This window comes from Aythya ferina (genome assembly GCF_964211825.1).
Source record: "Aythya ferina genome assembly, chromosome: 10".
Taxonomy (NCBI): Eukaryota; Metazoa; Chordata; class Aves; order Anseriformes; family Anatidae; genus Aythya; species Aythya ferina.
This window is the reverse complement of record NC_140306.1, coordinates 14468918-14489463: the sequence shown is the minus strand read 5'-3', so window position 1 is coordinate 14489463 and position 20546 is coordinate 14468918. Positions and strand designations below refer to the sequence as shown.

The 20546-nt window shown below is 38.9% G+C and overlaps 1 protein-coding gene across 10 annotated transcripts in view; it reads right to left on the bottom strand.

The window, feature by feature from the left end:
* PBRM1 (polybromo 1) overlaps positions 1-20546 on the bottom strand; it is a 62601-nt gene that overhangs the window by 34639 nt on the left and 7416 nt on the right. For 8 of the 10 annotated variants that reach the window (XM_084530796.1, XM_084530797.1, XM_084530800.1 and 5 more), the window contains exons 5-12: positions 19412-19546; positions 18568-18684; positions 17952-18020; positions 17106-17204; positions 16407-16492; positions 13685-13783; positions 12218-12309; positions 7502-7718 (exon numbers count right to left, since the gene is read on the bottom strand). In XM_084530796.1, the coding sequence (XP_084386922.1) occupies positions 7502-7718; positions 12218-12309; positions 13685-13783; positions 16407-16492; positions 17106-17204; positions 17952-18020; positions 18568-18684; positions 19412-19546 (914 nt within the window). The remainder of the gene's footprint in view (positions 1-7501; positions 7719-12217; positions 12310-13684; positions 13784-16406; positions 16493-17105; positions 17205-17951; positions 18021-18567; positions 18685-19411; positions 19547-20546) is intronic. The other 2 variants (XM_084530794.1, XM_084530798.1) reach the window with 1 other exon arrangement.

Genomic DNA, 20546 nt, shown 5'->3' with positions numbered 1-20546 from the left:
AACAGTTCTTAAACACTTTCATTTTTATGAGAAATCCAATATCTAGAGAGCTGTAGTTAGGCGGGGAAACACAATATATTCTCCTGTTGTTACAATTGCAAGGTGTTATTGCAGCAATATTACACTGTTATACTGTTATAAAAACTACTGAGAACTGCACGTGTATTTCCAGATCTACAGAATTTTCTTGCAGGAAACATCCAACTAACCGCATGTTTCCTGGATGCCAGCTGCACATGTCTGTAGTAATTGCCTTTTCTCTCAGATCCAAAGAACTTGAGTTTCCTCAATGTCTATGAGAAAAAAAATTGGACAAATATCCTAGATATGTAAGATGTGGAGAAAATTATTTGTTGCGACACATTACATTCAGGACTGTTTTTCCCACAAGACCACTAACTTGTGATGTGTATGCTCCTACATATTCAGGATGAAAATACAGAGTCCAATCCATGCTCTTGCCATCATCTGGTAACAAATATTAGAGGCCACACTACATTTTTTCCAGCTAATCTGAATGGTGGCTGGTACAGAAAGCAAAATCTATGGAGTAAAATGTACAAATGAGTTCTTCGAGTCCAACAAAATGTTGACGACCCATTACAGGACTTCAGCACACAAGCTCTTGTTGGTATTGCAAAAGCTAAAGGCATCATTAAGAACTTGAGAAAACGTAGAATAGAAAGGTTTAAAAGAAAACCTGCACCAGACATCCTGATCAATAAAACAAAATTTATTAAAAACTTTGGCTGTTTTTAGTTTTTCAAAACTGAATGATTTAAGAACATCCTAATCTGTCAAGGCACACAGGGTAAATAAGTGCATAAACAACCAGCAATTTCCTTGTTTACAGATGCTATTATAGATACAAACTTTCAATGGATTAATGGAAAAGAAAAACATGACTAAATGCATGCAATTCTACATCTTAGAAAAAAGTTTCCAAGTCATCTATACTACTTACGAAATGAAGAATATTTAAAAAAAATCAAATCAAATCAAATCAAAGATAGCAAGTCCTGTGCAGAAATCAATTCATAAGAAGCACTGGAGAGAAATACAGACCAACAGATTCTCTCTGCCTTTGGATATGGATGGCACCCATGTCATTTATTTCCAGGTGATTTTCCTCAGACAAAAGTGACCTCTCATACTGATAAACTTGCAGGCTTGGGCTCTAAGTAGGGATCTAATAACATGAAACCTACCACAACAGCCTTAGATTTGAATATTAAATACAGAAGACAAACGTCTAAAATGCCTCAATGCTTTTTACTGTTAAAGATAACTATTAGAGGAGAAAGAATCATGATTCAGCAATCATAATCAGAGCTATGATAAAGTCCTCTCAAGATCTGTTCTGCAGTTCATCCCCCTGAAAGCAAGCAAGTCTGCAAGCAATGCTCCTACCTTTCAACTCTTTGCTCAAATTTTGCTTAAAACTTAGCAGCATGCAGTTTGTAAATATATTCATTTGCAATTCTGACATGTTTGCCTTCTACCAGAGAACTAAAATAAGTTTTAAGAGATTAGATGGCAGAAGGAACAACAACTGTAAGAAAAACAACTGCTAATCTCCCCATTAATTTAAGAAATTAAAATTACAGAATTGCAAGTTTGCATTTTGATCGCTGTCGCATGGGGTGTAAGTTCAGCTTTCTGAGAGAGACACCTGGAAGGCTGCATCCCAACTGAGGTACTGTTTTTCCAAATCAAATCACTCCTCACAATCACTTTGTACTACTCCTCTTTATTTGGAGTTGTTCCATATGCAACTTAAAACTGCATTAATGTCAGCATTAAAAAAAAAAGAAAAAAGAAACAAGAATCAAAAGGTCTAGGATTACACTGATTAAGAACATGAACTACAATCCTCATGAGATATTAAAGCCAATATACAGCTCTATATCTATATTGCATCCAAGTTTCAAATCTATGAAGGAACACTATCGGTATGATAAGGTAAATCTGATTTACTTATTAGTAACATAACCTGGTCCTGCTCAACCAAATTCAGTATGTTTAGGTGCCAGTTTTATCAAACTGAGGAAAGGAGAAACTTGCCACATCCTTTGAAGTGAAACACATCCAAAGCAAGCTGCAGGCAGAACAAAAGAGTAATTTCTCCTACAGAATACATCCTGCCTACAACAACTCTTTTTATGAAAAGGGCATTCTAAATTGGTCCTGTGTGTTTTCACGATATGGTAGAAAAAAAAATTGGTGATTCTTCCTATCAGCAGATCCCAAGCCACTTGACACTACTAAATCTGGGATTGCTTATGCAGACTCCAGAACACCACTGTCACATGGAGCATCTAAAATGTACCACTTATTCCGCATGCCTCAGTATCTTACACTAGCTTCATGTGTGCATTTAGGCAGTGACATATGCACGTTGTGGTACTGCAGCCTAATCCTAAAGCACCACAATGCAGAGAAACATATGAAGTTGCTGTTAGTCTTATACCATACTATGAAAATTAATTCTCTTCCTCCTCATGACTCTACAGAAGCAGAATTTTTAAGCTGATAGAGAAGTGAAGACCCTGACAGTAGCTCACGAGTGAAGAAAAGCAGCTTAATTCTTATTCCATTAAATCTTAACCCAGAGTCAGAAGACAAGACGAGGAAACACTGTCTTCTAAAAGGCTGAGTCGTCATCCAAATTACCTTACCATCAAATAAAATCTTGCTTCTATTACTGTATGCTTATCCACAACTAGATACACGAGGTGCAGTCCGTCTGATTTTAAGCGAACAACCTACATTCACAGTTGAATTCATCAAAGGCCCGACCACAGAAGTAGAATCAAGACTTAGCCCACATGGTTTTGAAAGACAGACAACTTCCAACCACACATATGAAGAATGAAAAGTCCAGAGGTGCAAAGTAATCCTGTTACAGCCTGCAAATAACCTCCTACTTTATGATCCTCTTCAACACACTTGCTGTCAGTGAACAACGGGATGATTAATTAAGGCTATTCAGAGAAGTTAATTATACTCAAACGCAGCAGAACTCAAATACCATGCCTCTTCTCAATTTAGAATATTATCATAGAATCATAGAATACCCTGCACTGGAAGGGAGCCACCAGCTCCTGGCTCCACACAGGATCACCAAAACTCAGACCTGATGGCTGAGAGCGCTGCCTAAACACCCCTTGAGCTCCAGCAACTCTGTGCCATGCCCACTGCCCTGGGCAGCCTGTCCCAGTGCCCAACCACCTCTGGGAGCAGAACCTTTCCCTAACACCAGCCTGACCCTCCCCTGTCCCAGCTCCATGCTGTCCCCTCAGGTCCTGTCGCTGTCCCCAGAGAGCAGAGCTCAGTGCCTGCCCCTCCGCTCCCCTCGTGAGGGAGCTGCAGGCCGCCATGAGGCCTCCCCTCGGCCTGCTCTGCTCTGGGCTGAGCAAACCCAAGGCTCTCAGCCGCTCCCCATGCGTGTTGCCCTCCAGGCCCTTCCCCATCTTCATGGTCCTCCTTTGGAGGCTCTCTAATAGTTGTCAATCTTGTAACAGAAGAATTTTATAAACATCAGTTTATTTTGCAAAGCGAGGCCAAAACTAACATTTTCCCAGTTGGCACATTCATAAATTAAGCAAACCGTAACAGTGACATATTATTTTTCCAAAAGTCAATGTAATAATAAAATATTTGAAAAAAAAAAAGTTATGCTTACGTTAAGAACTTAACTTGTAATAGGTTTAAGCTGTTATTTATATAAACGTTCAGACTAGCCCAGATAGCAGTCTCTACTCTTTCAAGTTCTATTCACTAGATGATCATTTTTATTATAAATTCAACTCAAGTAATTAAGCTCGAGGTAACAAAAGCCAGCACTAATTTCAGTAAAATGTGAAGTTTAAATTCCCATGTCACATACAACTGAATGAACATTCACAAGAAAAGCGCATTTAAAAAAAAAAAAAAAAACACTCAAGAAGTGGATGTCACACAAAACCAAGTGTGCTTTATGCTAGATCCACTCTTTTTTTTTTTTTTTTTTAAACCCCAACTATGGCCCCTAGCTTCCTAGAGCAGAAGACACTGGGGCATGCCAATAAAGGCGATGCTTGCAGTGCCCCTGCACACACACACACACCTCTCACATGCAGATCAGGCGAGGACAGCTGCCAGGGAATTCCCTGGTGGAGGAAAGGCTGATTCACTTGCCTTCAGGATCATATTTACTAACACTATAAAATGTAATGAGTATCACAGTTCTTGTAAGCACGCCAGGATCCAGCACTTGCGTTCCACCTAACAGCACGTTCTGTATGTTCCCGCGTTGCTTCCTGACTATCCCTCCAGCTGTTGAATTAGAAAATTTTAGCCATGCTAAGTTTGCAAAATATCCTGCATACCATGCCCTTCTACCACCCCTTAAAAATCACAGCCTTCATAGTGTCATTTTTAAAGGGTATATCCTTGTTCTGCAGCTCTGTGGTTTGTAATCCTTGAGTCGGTTTGGGGGGTGTCTTATCAGTGTGGATAAACACCCGATGGGAGGGAACGAAGAAGGAGCCAAACTCATCTCAGCAGTGCCCACTGACAGGACAAGCACAAACTGAAACACAGGAAATTCTATCTGAACACAATAAAAAAAAATTAAAAACAAACAAACAAAAAACAGCAACAAAAAAACTGTGAGGGTGGTAAAACACTAGCACTGGTCACCCAGGTTGGTTGAGGAGTCTCCATCAGGGAAAATGCTCCAAAGCCAACTGGGAACAGTCCAGGGCAAGCTGCTCTGGGTGACCCTGCTTGATGAGGTGGCTGGAGGTGGTTGGAGTCTCCCTTCCAACCCCAACTATTCTGTATTTCTGTAAAGAGCATGGCATGAGGAAACTAGCAGGAAACTCGAGCAGGATTACCTCCCGCATCCAGAATCAGCCTGGGATCAGCACTCAGCTCGAGTCACTGAGGCTCTTAGTGCTCAAAGCGCTCAGGAGGTTGGGACGGTTATAATCTGCATCTCATTAAAACAAGCAAACAAAGCACACCCACACATGTGATACTCTCTCTGTAGTTATCATAAATCATTGAGCAAGGATTTTCCTGCATTTAACAAACACAGACTCCTGAAATACAGGATTAGCTGCAAAATTTATAGTGACAGCAGACTGGGGCAGGGGAAAAGGAAATACTTGGCTCCCTTTTCACAGTCCACTCTGACAGTACATAGCCCAAGTATCCAGATGCCAATGCAGAAAATGGTATGAGACTGGAATGCCAGGCTGTACTCTCCAACACCTTCAGTTTTGTGCTAGGACAATTAACTTCTCTGTCCCTGTCTATGAACAGATGTACTCCTTGAATGTGCATCTCCAAACACACAAAAGTGCCTCCCTCCACCCCAAGCCAAAAAATCCTACCTCTCTACCCCTACGGAGTGGTTATTTTGAATACCTAAAGGCATGGTTGTAATATCAGTAAAACCATGATTGCTTCAGTTTTCCCTAAAGCATAGCAATTAAGTACACATATGCATGACTTCAAGGCTTCTTAAGCATAGTAAGAGAAGATTATGTGGCAATTTAAACAATAATTGAATTTCAGAATTTGATAAAACAATGTAGACTATTATAAATACCATAATTTAACTCATGTATTAAAATTACTATTTCTAAGAAGACTGTACTTTTTTGTTTTCTAAGCTCTCAGGCAATGAGAAATGCTATCTTTTTAAAAAGTTCTGTATATACATCTGAGCATCATTTTTGCTCAGACAGCGAGGTGCACCCTGCCTACTCTGTAAGGAAAGTAGAGTAACAGCTGCTTCCCTATGGCAAATTATTTCTCCTGATACCAAGTACATTTTCAAAACAAGGTTTCTCCCAATGAAATCCACATATACATAATTAGAACAAATACCCTTTGGTACATTCAGACAAAAAGCTCCCTGAAAACTGCCAGTGATGTTCTCAATTTCATCTGTTTTCCAACAAATGTGTTTTATGCTTCATTCAAGAAAAGATGATTCCTTTGCCAAGCCAACAGTTGTATTAAGACATAAGAAAAAAATATTTAAAGCCACTGACGGACAGCTAACCAATATTGCATCTCTGTACTTGCCCCCCAAAACATGCATAACACTGTCAGACAGGTAAGAAAAAGGTTTTATTACCTTCCAGTTTAACAAAACACTGCTTATTAAACAAGTATAACAAATCTAGCAGATTGTACTACGGTACAATTTACAGAACTATTACAAACACACTAGCAGTGTGAGGACCCTCTGAAGAAGAACTATTGCTTTACCAAACACTGTCACACCTCTCCTGCAGACCTGGTTTTCAACTCCATTTCCTATGGCTGTAATGCACTCTACTCTAAAGGAAGATGTTTTAGCATAACTTTATACACGAGGATACAAGAGGTGGTTTGGAGCAGGAATAGCTGGCTCCTCCCTGTGGGAAGGGGAGCCAAGCACATCAACATGGGCAGCAGGGCAGGGGCCTTGCCAGCTACAAGCAATCAGGTTTGACCCAGATGCAGACCATCCAGCCAACTTTTGGTGATGAGGCAAGTATGAGGTGAGGCCAGGAAGCCAAGCTTGCAGGGCAGGATCAGACACAGTCAGCAGACACAGTGCAGGCAGTGCCTGAACAGAGGCCCAAGGCAATGCTAGGAAGTCAGTCCACAGGTCAGGTCTGGGTCACTGCGGGGATATCAGTGGGGGTCCACAGCCAGGCAGAGGCATGGCTGTGGTGGGCTGGAGACCAGCACTCCTACCATGTAGCTCAGGCAGTGCCTGAAATGGGGCTCCCGGTTTCCTGGGAAGGAAGCCAGGGCCACCTGAAGCTAGTCAGGGCCATGAAGACCTGTTAATGCACTCAGCACCTTGATACACGATGGAGCTAACATGGTGAATATATTAGTTTATCCTGGGTTTTAGCGGCCCGAGATAAGCTCACTGCTTTTTACACACGTTTTTATCCCACAGCTGTGCTCTGGCAGCTGAGGAATCTTTCAGGGCTCACAGATTTATGAACAGTGTGCTACATTAGCACTTCACTCCAGACTAACTACATCATGAATGAATATAATTATTCTCTACAATTAGACTGTGACCTAAACAGAAGGAATATAATTGCAAACACCTTTCCACAGTTTGCATTGCTGAAGACTATTGATTTAAGAAACATGGCAGTAAGAGGTAACCATGCCATCAGGGTAAAGGGAAGGGCATAACAGAGTGTTCTGCAGAAGCTTTCACATCTGCTGTGCACCTCACCTTCAGAATTATTGATATGGCAACTACCTGGTCACATTCCTAATGAAACACTGTGGAAAATAAACCCATGGATGGCAGCCATTGATAAAAGATGATTAGAAGACTGATGCAGACTGACACAAAACAAGCAGCAACAAAGCACAGAGGAAAAATGGTATCGCTACATGAGAGGTCAGCAACTTGACCGCAGTTAAGGATGCTGGAAATGAAAGGAGCCTTTGAATAGTATCGCACCAGAGGCAGTTTGCTTTTTCTTACCTGATCTGCTGCAATGAAATAGGTGTTTTAATTTGCTGGTAATAATCAGGATACTTTTTCTTAGAGGGCAACTGGAAAAAGGGTTCAGATATGAGCTGGCCCTGATTATTTCGGCAACTTCTAACTGTATCATAAAGCTGATAAAGAGGATTAGAAGTGTCCATGAAAGAAGTAATGCTCTCAGCTTCAGATTCTCCTTCTTCATAACGAGCAGCAGCTGCACAGAGAGAAAAGAAAAATGAGAAACTCTCAGCAGGACAAGTCAGAGTGATTTTTTTATGACTTTTCAAAAAGAGAACTAAACTGGAACAAAATGCAGACCCTCAGTTGAGGGTGTTCAGCCACTCTCCAGTAGTCAGATTCACAAGCCAGAAAAGGACTTCACAAATGGCTACACCTCACAAACCCCAAGCTGATGGGAAAAAAACAAACAAACAAACAACCCACTTTATCTAAATAGCAAGTTCTCTTTTCAGATGAGCCTTCAGTTCAGTCACTGGTAATAAACTCTACATATAGAAGCGTGCAGAAGTGTTCATACTAAACAGGACTATTCAAGCGCACTACCTATAAAAACAGCTACACCCTTATTTACCAGTCAAACCATTACTACCAATATCTGTACCAAATACATTTGTACACCGAACCATTGTGATTCTGCTATCTGACTGGAGTATACTACAAGAATATGAACTGAAAAACCATATCTAGAATTTTCAAAGGTCTTTAGTCTGTTAGGGAAAATGGCTGAAATAAAAATGAATTTTTGAATAATATATCAAAAAAGATTACTTCAGAACTTCTATCATCTTTTAAATAGTAATCCCATGATACAGTAATTGCATAATAATCCTGGCTCAAGTTAAAAAAAAAAAACCTGAACTTTAACAGGCAAGTCTGTCACTGCAGCTCACCTTTAATATGCAGAAAGTGAAAGAGAAATAAACATTTTATGCTAGTTCTATAATAATTCGAAAATCAATAAATACTGTACTATAAAATGTTCATAGCAGACTTTTCCTATTGTCTTTATGAAGCATGTATTATGCTTCAGGATTAGGATGAACAAAAGAGCTACTCTGATGAAGTAACATTTCTCCTAATTTCATCTGCAGTAAATGTTACTGAGCAACAGAAACACAGACGGAATGAAAAAACACTGGCAACAGAAATATAGGATGGGAAGCAATAAATGGCCAATGCTTCTACTGCACCGTAACACAGTTGGCATAATTTGTACCTTGCAGACAGGCATAGTAATAAAATCTATGTGTTTTTGCATACACAGCTATTTATTCATCCTTGTTTGCTCTCTTACAAATCCCAGTTTAGAGGAAAGCTTGGCAGGTGACATGCTGGATAATTCAGTTACACAAAAAGACAGTTCTCTAACGCTCAAGCCAAGTTTCCAGCTGGCATTTTCATTATTGCTCAATAGAGGCTGGCAACGTTTCAAATTTTCTACTCAATTTCAGTAAAGATGTATTGAAATGATGACAAAGCCAGAGGACATTCTGATTGCATATCAACATAGTACTATCATTTTTCCTCTGCAGTCTGACACTGCAGATCTACACGAGTGTACCAGACAAGCTAGACGCAAGCTAAAACACAAGCAGACCACAGCAGATGCGCAAACACTACACAGACGTTCATTACTAATTCAGAGGAGATGCTTAAAATTATCAGGCGCGTGTACGCCAACCAGCATCGCATAATGGCAGAGCAGCTACTATGGCAGCCTGCAAAGCAGGAGCTGGACAGAATCACTCAGGTAGAAACAAAAGACTGAAGACAACACTCTGTCTTCTTCCCCGCACCTAACATACCAGTCTGAATGCAGAGATAAATCCTGATGGCTAAGAGACAGCTACCAAGTAAAATAAATTTCCGAAGTAGAATATGCAACAAAATCCTGTCTTTGCTATTGTTTACTCAAACAGTTCAGTTCTGACTGCTCCATCAAAAAGGAACAGAATAGAAAAAAGGAGAACTTTTTATGTGAGACAAAAACAAGAAACACGCATGCTAATATTCTGTGACATGGAAGACAGCAAAAAAGCAGTTCAATATCCTAAACAAGAAATGTACTTCCTTGGTGTAAGAAGTGGAACGCAAGACATTCACCAAAATGAAATCTCAGTAAATTAAACAAGCACTAAAAGGAAAGTGTCTACGTAACACATCAGAATACAACTATATTTTCATTATAACATTTATGCTCTTTAAAAGATGTGTGCCAACCATTATATATTCTTACATAGTAGAACATTAGCATTTTCTGAATAACAGGAAACACATTATCTTGAGAACTGAAGAAGTTACTATTTGGATCAGAAGACAAAAATCCACATTTGGCTGTACAACCAGCCACATAATGCAAGACCGCAGATTCTTCAGCATTCAGTAGCACCAGGTCTCCAGGGAACATGCTGGCAGCACAGAGGAACAGTCAGTTACTCCTCTTTCACGCAGCTGTTACCACAACTACAGTGAGCAGGTACAGCAGAAATATGCAGTAAAGCATATGTGTACACTTACACAGTGCTACAGCAGGGAAGGAACAGAGTTAGGAAAGCATATAAATGTATATGGAAGAAACTTAGTCTTTACTCAGCAAGTAATTTGCTTTAATCAATGTCTCCCAAGGTCCCAAAGCACCTAGATAACAATGAATGCTCAAGATGTAACTGAAGCCAGATTCCAGTACAACCAAGAGCAGCATCCAGACTTGACATGAAATACTTATAAACAAGTAATTTATAATGACCTTTTATGCCTGTCTTTACATATCTATACTTCAGGTAGCTGCAGAAGCTGTTCATATTGAGTACATTTGAGCTGGAAATCTTCTACAATCTCCTTTACATCATGACAGCCTCTGAAACTGTGTGGATAAACTCCATGTTGGAAACTGATTGTTCACTGCTTAGGCAACTGCTACAACCGAAGAGGCTCACAGATTTAACTCTCTATATCTATATCTGCCATCTCGAACTTCTGGAAGGTGACTTTGACCTGTTCAGGACATTTGTTGTAGGGGTCCCTTGGGAGTCACTCCTGAAGGGCAAAGGCATCCAGGAAGCCTGGGTGCTCCTCAAGAAGGAAGTCTCAAAGGCACGGGAGCAGGCTGTTCCTGAGTCCCGTAAGGCAAGCCGGAGGGGAAGAAGAACAACATGGGTAAACCAGGAACTTTTGTTGAGACTCCAGGAGAAAAAAAAAAAAAAAAAAAAAAAAAAAAAAGTCTACATCCTGGAAGAAGGGACAGCTTACTTGGGGCAGCTACAAAGAAGTTGCTAAGATATGCAGAGAGGAAGTTATAAAGGCAGAAGTCCAGCTTGAACTCAGACTGGCCACTGCAGTAAAAGAGAACAAGAAATCCTTTTACAAATATATTAACTGCAAGAGAAGGACCAAGGACAATTTCCATCCTTTACTTGATAAAGCAGGGAATGTGATCACTGAAGATAAGGAAAAGGCTGAGGTTCTCAATGCCTTCTTTACATCTGTCTATAAGAGTCGGATCAGTTATGCTCAGGGTACTTTACGCCCTGACCTGGATGTCTGCTGTGATTCAGGTAGAGAATCACTCCCTGAGACAGTTAGAGACCTGCTCCTCCATCTGGAATGTCAGAAGAAGTCCATGGGACCAGATGGGCTCCACCCTAGGGCGCTGAGGGAGCTGGCAGAGGTGACTGGCAGGTTTTCCACCATTTATCAGCGTTCCTGGTTATCTGGAGAGCTTCCAGAGCACTGGAGACTTGCTGATATGGCTCTTCTTGTAGATGGGAGTCACAAGGAGGATTCAGGGAACTACAGGCCTGTCAGCCTGACCTCGGCTCCAGGGAAAGTTATGGAGCAAGTCATCTTGGGTGAGATCACACGGCGCATGCATGGCATCCAGGGGATCAGGCCCAGCCAGCACGGGTTCACGACAGGCAGGTTGTGCTTGTCCAACCTCACCTCCTTCTATGACCGTGTGAACAGACCGGCAGATGAGGGAAGGGCTGGTGATGTAGTCTACCCAGACTTCAGCAAAGCCTTCGACACAGTCTCCCACAGTATTCTCCTGGGGAAATTGTCTGCCCGTGGCCTGGACAGGTACACTCTTCTCTGTGTAAAGTACTGGCTGGAGAGCCGTGCCCAGCGTGTTGTGGTTAATGGAGTTAAGTCCAGCCAGCATCCCATTACAAGTGGTGTCCCCCAGGGGTCGGTACTGGGGCCTATCTCATTTAATATCTTTATTGATGACCTAAATGAGGGGATAGAGTGTACCTTCAGTAAGTCTGCAGATGACACCAAGTTGAGAGGTAGTGTTGATCTGCCTGAGGGCCAAGTTCAGACAGACCCAATGGCACAAGACAGCAAGAGAATATAAACCAGAACGAGCAAGCGTGAGATTCCTCTCAAACAAACACAGCACTGTGAATCTTTTATAGCAAGGAACACCCAAGTGTTCCTTGAAATATTTCCTCAGAAATATACACGCTAAATTCAAGACACACAAGACAGTTTGGCCTACCCCATTTACCAGCTGCACATTTATAAATTCATACTTAAGAGGAAACAGGGATTGGATTTCACAGAATTATAAACTGAGTTTTGAAACACTGCAAAATATTTTTGCAATAAAGATACTTGAAGCGATCAGCTGTACAGTTTTGCTTATTCCAAATACTTTAATTAAAGAAAATAAAACAGCATTTCAGTTCCTACCAGCCAAAGCTGCATCCTCATCACTTTCTGATCCATACTGCAATGCCATAGTAATTGCTGATAAACGATCCCCCTGGGCTGATCTTTTGTTACTACAAAAAAAAAAAAAAAACAAAGAAAGAAAGAGATTTCAGAAATAAAAAATAGCAAAAGGTTCTCATTATCAAACCACCACGAACAGCCATCCTGAGTGTGTAAGTAAACCAATGGAACTCGTGACAGTTACCTAGATTATCAAGAAAACAGATGTGACTATGCCAAAAAATATATATGGAGAGCTTAGCAAGGGAAACTGTTAATGACCCATGAGTTTGCTTCCTTCTTTGGGATGGTCCTTCAAACTGAAAGATTGGACATGCAATCAGAAAGCTAGAGTTCAAGCTGTATATATCCTGTCCAACTTTGAATGCCTGAGTATTTGAATTACTAATTGGGAAGGGTAACAAGTATTAATTATACTCCCAATTAATAACACTGTTATTTAACCTCACTTTATGAGGATTTGTCTACATGAAGAAATCTAGCACGCTTTAAGCTGTATACACCTAATTCTCTCTCTCCCCCAGAACTACTTGAGGTTTTTCAACACACAAAGTGCCTGCCCGTGAAGGATCTTCTCTCCTTTTTAAGTGACTATGCTCTCACGATGCCTTCTTCAGCATCATTCTCTTTCTCCCAAATCTGGGACACAGCATTTCACACCAGAAGTGGGTTCAGTCTTGCCCTACAGGAGCAGTCAAGTCTGGGAAAAAATTGGATATGCTGCTTAAAATGACACCAACTCCATACAAATGCTCAACACCTGAAAGAGCCTTGCTGCTGCTGAGTGTTCAGCCATGGTTTCAAGAGTACACACAAAGGATTTGCCGGGAGTAGTACTGCTTCCAGACAGTAACTCTTAGACTGAAGACAATACCGCTGATACGTACCAAAATTCTCAACTGATGAATGAAAGAACAAACCAGAATGCCTCTAGTAAGCAAGTCTACCCAGTAAGTCTGCCGTAAGTGCATCCTAAATTCAATACTTGCTATTTACAGGCTTTTATTTTATTGGTTTCCATCTTCCATCTCTTATTTAGTCCTACTTATTCATTTTCAGCCTCCAAATACTATTTTCCTAGATTTACAATTTACTTATATGCAATTTTTCACCTGCTTTGTTTTGTAATGAAGCCTAGCATATTGATCTTCACAACATTTCTAATGAAATAATTGTACACAGGAGTATTTAATGACAGGTGTTCTCAAACATTAAATCTAAAATCAAACATGTAAGAGCAATTACAGCAAAGTAACTTCTCAAACCACACTAAATATGACTAAAATATATTTGAAATCAAAAGTATTGAAGTCACTACTGATCATTGAAGAGCGCTCCCAACTGAAATTAAAAAATAAATAAAATAAATCAGTATTTTCATGTGATGATGACCCAGCTTTTCCTCCAAGTCCACAATTTACTTACCGATAATATTTGTTAGAAGAATTTCTCTCATCACCAACACTGCCTTTACCCTGTGAGGAAGGACCTGTCAGCTTGGAAGCAGTCAAATTTGATGGAGTCCTTAAGGTAGAAGAGACAAGCCAAGGAAAGGGGAACAAAAGAGGCCCACCTTAGACCCAAGAAAAGATGCAGCAAGAATATAGCTGTTTACAGACTTACTTTGATAGTGCAGACAAAAGGTCCAGAAATTAATTAAAAAAAATAATATATGTTTTAAAGCCAAAAGTAAAGTAACACTAAGATACATTTAGGGCCCCGGCATTTTAATATTGATTTTGTTTTTATAAAAAGTCAGGAGGAGGTAACATTTAGATTGAGGATTAATAGCTATACACACAGCTCAGCCTACAATAGCAGCGAAAGCAGCCAGCAAAATGTTCCGTAGCATCCACATAAAGCTAATCATGAAGATCCATCGTGTTTTACCAATAGTCGACATTGCATATTGTCAAGCAACTTTATTGCGTGATTTCATTTAAGGGAGGACAGTTAAATGCACTGACAGAGAGCAATTTAGTATGACAAAGGATACAAAGAACTCTGCGCTGGCAGAGTGCGGTTACTTGGGACACTGAGGCAACATAGCTGCAGGACTTTGGTTAGTAGCATTATGAGGAGTTGGAGCACGATCCACCAAAGACAAATTAAAATGGACATAAACCCAGAAGAAAAATAAAATAAATTAAATAAACTTATGGGGGTATTTAACCAAAATCAGCAATAAGCAAAAGAGACCCCCTTTTGAGACAATTATCAAGTTGTAAATGATTCTGTGATGGAGATTCAGCAAAAAAATACACACACAAAAAGAACAATGGTGTAATAAAAAGAGCAACGAGTGAAATGCTTCAGAACAGCAGGTGAAAGGTTTGGTTTTTCACTACACTTTACTCTCACCCATTCTTTTTTGGTGTCAAACAAACAAACAAAAACAGCAACAAAAAAAAAAAAAAGAAACTGCACACACACACACAAAAGCAGTTCAGTATTATTATAGCCTGTTTCAGGCACTACAAATAAGTATTTTTTGCCAAGTTACAGAAACAAAGAAGGGAGCCGTCAATTATTCTGACATTCAGATTACTTCAGGCCTCATAGATCCACTGAGAATGTAAGAACATCTAGAATAAAGGAGCTGAGAAGTAGAAATGGGTTGGCAGTGTAAGAGAGGAATTCAACTAACAAATATCAGTGTGATTTATCTGTCATCCCTTTTTGTGCAAATAGCATTATTTTGAAGAAAAACAGTTAAGTTTCCAAATTAAATACAACTTGGGACATCCTGAGCTTCATCAATGCAGTAAGGAAAAAATAAAAGCCACTATCTATATAGAAAACCTCTGGGCCTGTATGTATTCCAACAAATACATTACGTACATTACATGTTTGTAGAATCAAGATCTTCTGGCACCACACATACTTTTAAGAGAAATTGTTAGAATATACATCAAGAATTACTCCTTAACAAAGTTTCTGTTTTTATATTGTCCTTTTTGGCAGCAATAGCTCTGACAATGGTTCCCACAACATGGGAAGCATGCTAACACTGAGAATGAGCCTGGAAAACCATTACATATGTTGAGCAGGTCAAAGCACCAAACAGTAATAATCAAGTAGGTAACTTTCATTTCTTTCACACACAATAGCTCAGGACTAACACTATCTAAACACTTTCCTGGAGAAAAATAAAAGAAAACAAAAACAACCACAAAAAAAGCAACACAATAAAACCTGCCTTTCAGTAAAAGAAGGGAGTGCTAGGGTTCTCAGTTATACCACACAAACCTTCACAGGACACGAACAGGATTTATTTTCTAGTATCAAGTGCTACTAAAGAGCTCATATACATACAGAGTCTATCCTAGAAAGAGTTTGCTAACTCCTAGGAGGACTTGCAAGACATTGATTTATTTTCTGGATAAATGATGCAGCCCCAACTGGAAAATAGTATTTAAATTTACTTTTGACTGGTACTCACAAGTAAAAATCTATACAAGAATAAATCCAATTGCATTTCAGATAAAAAAAATCTATAATGACTACATCACTTCTCTGTACACCATGGATTTTCACAGGTAGCACCATTTCCCAAATAAAATCTTTCTGTGAAATAAATACGATGATCAACAGTATTTTATACCTGCCTGTTCAAGACCCAAACTCTACTCCTCTGATTTGTAAGTCCAGATCTTCAGTGTCTTGTGCCTCTTTCATAGACAGAAACAGATTTTCAAATAAGAGTTTATATAATATGGACTTTGTTCTACGTACCTATTGCCTGTGGTCTTGTTGCTGTGTTTCTGCCCCTACCTAATTGTGAGCTCTTGTGTTTCAAGCCCTAATAAGGTTGAACAATGCTCATCATTTTTTCTACATCAAAACAAAACAAAGAAACTGTTTCCTCACCATTTCTTTTCCATTATTAACTTACAAACACATATGGTGGAAGTTGGTCATAGCTTAAAAGAGACGATTACACTTTCTTTTTGACAATCAAGCATACGACAGAAATATTTCACCAGAGAAGTTTCTATTTGAAAGCCATTCTGTGGTTTATAACTTTTAAAATAACAATAAAATGAGTTTGCAAGCGATCATTTCCCCATATATTTGCCACAGCAAAATTAAGGGAATATCTACAGAGATTTTCATGAGTTTATAAAGAGAACTCTATTTCCAGTACCTGATTCGGAGACTTGACTTGGCCAACTCACTGTGTTCAATTTCAGCTTTTTTCATATTAAATATTTTTTTAATTGCATTTGCATCCTGTCAATTAAAAGAATTTTTTGTTTAAAGTTGAAAACAAAGAAGATTATTTTCAGCTAGAGTAATTCAAAACAAAAATGAGTTTTTTGTTTTTATACATTTAGATACAAAACAATTTAACTACCTGAGATCGTAGGCGTAATTTGGTCATAAAAATACAGATAAAGGAAAGAGGATCTTCAAGAACCATGCAAGCAAGGCATTACTCTGCTTTTTAAGCTTATGATGAAAACCACAAACAGTTCCTGAGATCCATGAAGAGATAATAGCTGATTACTGCTATCATTTTAACCTGTAGTTTCAGCCATTTCAACGTCAATCACAAAAGTAATGGGATACTCCATTCCTCCAAAGAAGTCATGTAAGTCATTTCCTGAGATAAAATTTAATTGGAAAAACTCGTATGTGTCAAGAAAAAATATCGCTTGTATCCCAATTATACAAAGGGGAATATAAATAAGGAAAAAACAACAATAGATTTTTTGTTTGCTTGTTTTTTAAATGGTAACAGTTTTCAGGGCCTTAAACTAAAAATATGTTCAATGAACAATGAGCACAGAAAACAGTAAGGAAAATCTGAACTTTGATTTAACTCTTAACAGCTGAAACTAACCTTGAACACTTGTGATCCAGGCTCATTGTAGGTTTTGGCATTCTTTGCGAGAAGATCTATATCCTTGGCCATTGCATGAATGCTTTTGTAAGTCCCATTCTATACAAGAAAAAGCAGCATTGCTTATTGACAATCTTCAGACAGCATGAGAATGAAGTCAAAAGCAAAGAGAAATCATAAGGAATAAAGACAACATTTATAGAATAAAGAGAACATTTATAAAAAACAGGTAAGTACTTTGAAAAAAACACAACAGAAGTGCTAAGTCCTTCTTGATCATACGAACACTAAGTAAAAGATGGAAAAAAACCTTAATATGGTAGATTATCTTAATTTTGAAGGGTTCTGACAACATGTTATTTCTCCTTTATTCTCTAGTTCAATTAGCCTTTGTGTTATTCTTTGCTATTACACAAAATGCTAGAATTACAGAACCTTATTTCAAATTGCTGGAAAAGCAAATCAAAAAACGCATCAGTACAAAACATCTATTTTCAGCACTAGAGAAGAAGGAGGTGATGATAAGGCATGACCACACTTCAATACATCGATGTTTTATGTTAACAGTACTTGCCAAGGAATTACTTTAGACAATTAAACATCAAGAAACCCAGGATTCAAGCTCAGTGCCAGCACACTATGGTTTACAATGCTAGACCTTCAGCACAGCTATTTTGGCAGCATTAAGCCAGGAGAGAACATTAAATAAGCAGAGCGTTCCTATTTTTCAGTAGCAGGGAAAAATGTACTGCTTTTCCTATCCACTTAAACTGTAGCTTTTATCACTTTTAGTTCAGACTTGTTTAAAAGGAAGCGTTCTATGATATACTAATAAGCTTACTGTACCTGTATCCTTTGTGCGATGGTTTTAAGATCTATGGGCTCTTTTATTATTGCATAATAATCTGGATATTGCTGGAAAACAAAAAAAAATTATTTATTATTACAAACAGTTGTGATCCATTCTGTGAGCTATTAGCAAAAATTAAATGCAGGTAAGAACAGTGTAAATTTCATAAACATAGCAGCAGGCATCAATTTGGAGAGTCAGATCTAAGGCAGATATCTGCAATTACTTTACATCAGTTTATTGATGAAATGAAACAGTTCTGGCTGCAAGCAAAATACATGTACATGGTAATGGTCTTCTAATTATTTGTTTTGCGGGTTAAACCTGTTATGCCACACCCTGGATAAGAACAATGAATTTAGATGTAAAAAGATTAAAAACTCAACTAAAGAAGAACAGTTAACTAAACTGGCAGAACAGGACAAACCCCCATCTCCAATGACAGGGCTGGGAATGAATGGGCAGGAGCAAAGAAGCTCTAAAAACAGCTGGAGTTTGCCACTAATGACACAGTAATGAAGTACCGCATCCCCAGACTTTGCATAATGGTGGATTTATGGAAATTCCCATGTTTCAAACTTAGAATGAAATCATTACTATTAAAATACCCACCACTTTAGATGGAAGTTTCTGAAACAGTTCACTTATGAGGCGTCCTGATGGGTTTGTGGCAACAGCTACAGCTTCAAGAAGCTGTTCAAGAATCTCCTTCAGGTAACCTGGAGATGACTAATAGGAGAAATTAAATCACAAGCAGTTTCAATAACAGCCAAAGTACAGTGCTTCAATTTGCATTGAAATATATGAATTAATTTTTCAAAGACAGGAAAGAAAAAAAAAAAAACAGCTATAAAAGATGTATGCACCTTTGAAAAACAATATTGTTTATGCATTTGGGTGAAACACGAGAAAACTTTAATTTCACGTTTACACTACAGACTGCCAGATATACATTACATGCTGTTAGAACAAACTTGATAGCCAACAGTAGTGAAAACATGCATCCCAACAACAGAAAAAACAGACAAACCCAAACTTCCTATGGTTGGATCTGGCTTATAAAACACTCCAAGAACAGCTGCACTAACCAAATGGGACCCACACTGGAAAGCTGTACCATTAGACATAAAGCTTGGTTGCATCAAACCTCAGTGTTGGTATGATATCAAGCACACGTCATATTAATTTCACCTGAACCAGAATCGCACTTTATCTATATCAGAAAACATCTTTTTTCTTTTTTGCTAGACAAAAAATGTAACATACACATGATGCTGTGAAATAATTAACTGGTAACTACTAAACTTGTGTAAAAAAATATCTTTTGGAGCATAATTTAACCATGAAGAGATTGAATGCCTTTCCAAACATGGAGGCCAAGCTCCTTCTCAAGGTCAGCTGACATACAGAGCCATGCATGACTTTCTCCAGCTGTAGCTGTCATGACCACACTTACTAGTTCTGTGCCTTGGTCGTGTCCTTCCTCATCTTCATCCTCCTCATCAGCATCCCCTTTTTGAACAAATTCATTTTTTGTGCGCAAATACAACTCCCATAATTTGCAGGCAGCTTTATATTCAGGAGAATCAGGCTGCAAAACAAACAAATTAACAATATAAACATTCTTTAAATTCAAAATTTTCCTATCTGAAGGCAATTTACAAATTCTTAGTTGAAATGCATTAAGTGTATTAAATAAGAGAAAAACCTCAGAAATACATGCTTGTGTTGTTCTTTAACAGAGGTATTAAGAATGGTAATAAGCACTAGGAATTGTAAGGTCTATCACCTCAAAGTATTTAAGCCTTTGGAAAAACCAAGCAATAAAACTACTTGAGTAGAGGTTTAGACAAGCACATTATATGAATCTTGAGAGATCACTAGCTTTTGTTGCAGCACATCAGTTCTGATATTTAAAACATGCTAACTAACACTACGGCCAGAAATGTTCAGAGGGTGGCGAGGCACTGGCACAAGCTGCCCAAAGAAGCTGTGGATGCCCCATTCTTGGGGGTGTTCAAGAGCAGGTTTGATGAGGTCCTGGGCAACCTGATCTAGTGGGTGGTGTCCCTACCTACGGCAGGTGGTTGGAACTAGGTGATCTTTAAGGTCACCTTCAACCCAAGCCATTCTAGGACATAATTCTATGAAAGGTGACTTAAGACAATACTGCTGCTATTATACAGCACTTGAAAATTCATTTCTACCAAAGAACGCCAATGGATGTGCAAGTACCTCTGTAAACACTGCAATGATTTGCATTGTTCCATAATTTGGTATTAACTGTGAAATGCCAAAGAATTTGACAACATGCTGCCACCTGGTTACATGTCTATGTATATTTTGGGGAAGAGCTAGATTAGTCAGCAAAATAAGTTTTGCAAATACCGAGTTGGTAGTGACAGACAAGCATGTGCCTATTAACATGACTAAGAAAATTATCCAGAAAAAAGGCTGTTTTCCCACTTTTGTATTTTTCCTTCCCTTTCCCCTGTCACAGCCTGTTCCAGGTGTTGTTGCAGATATGTCTCCTTATTACTGTTCATTACACTCTACTTCACTCAGTCTCTGACAGCTTAGAATATAGATGA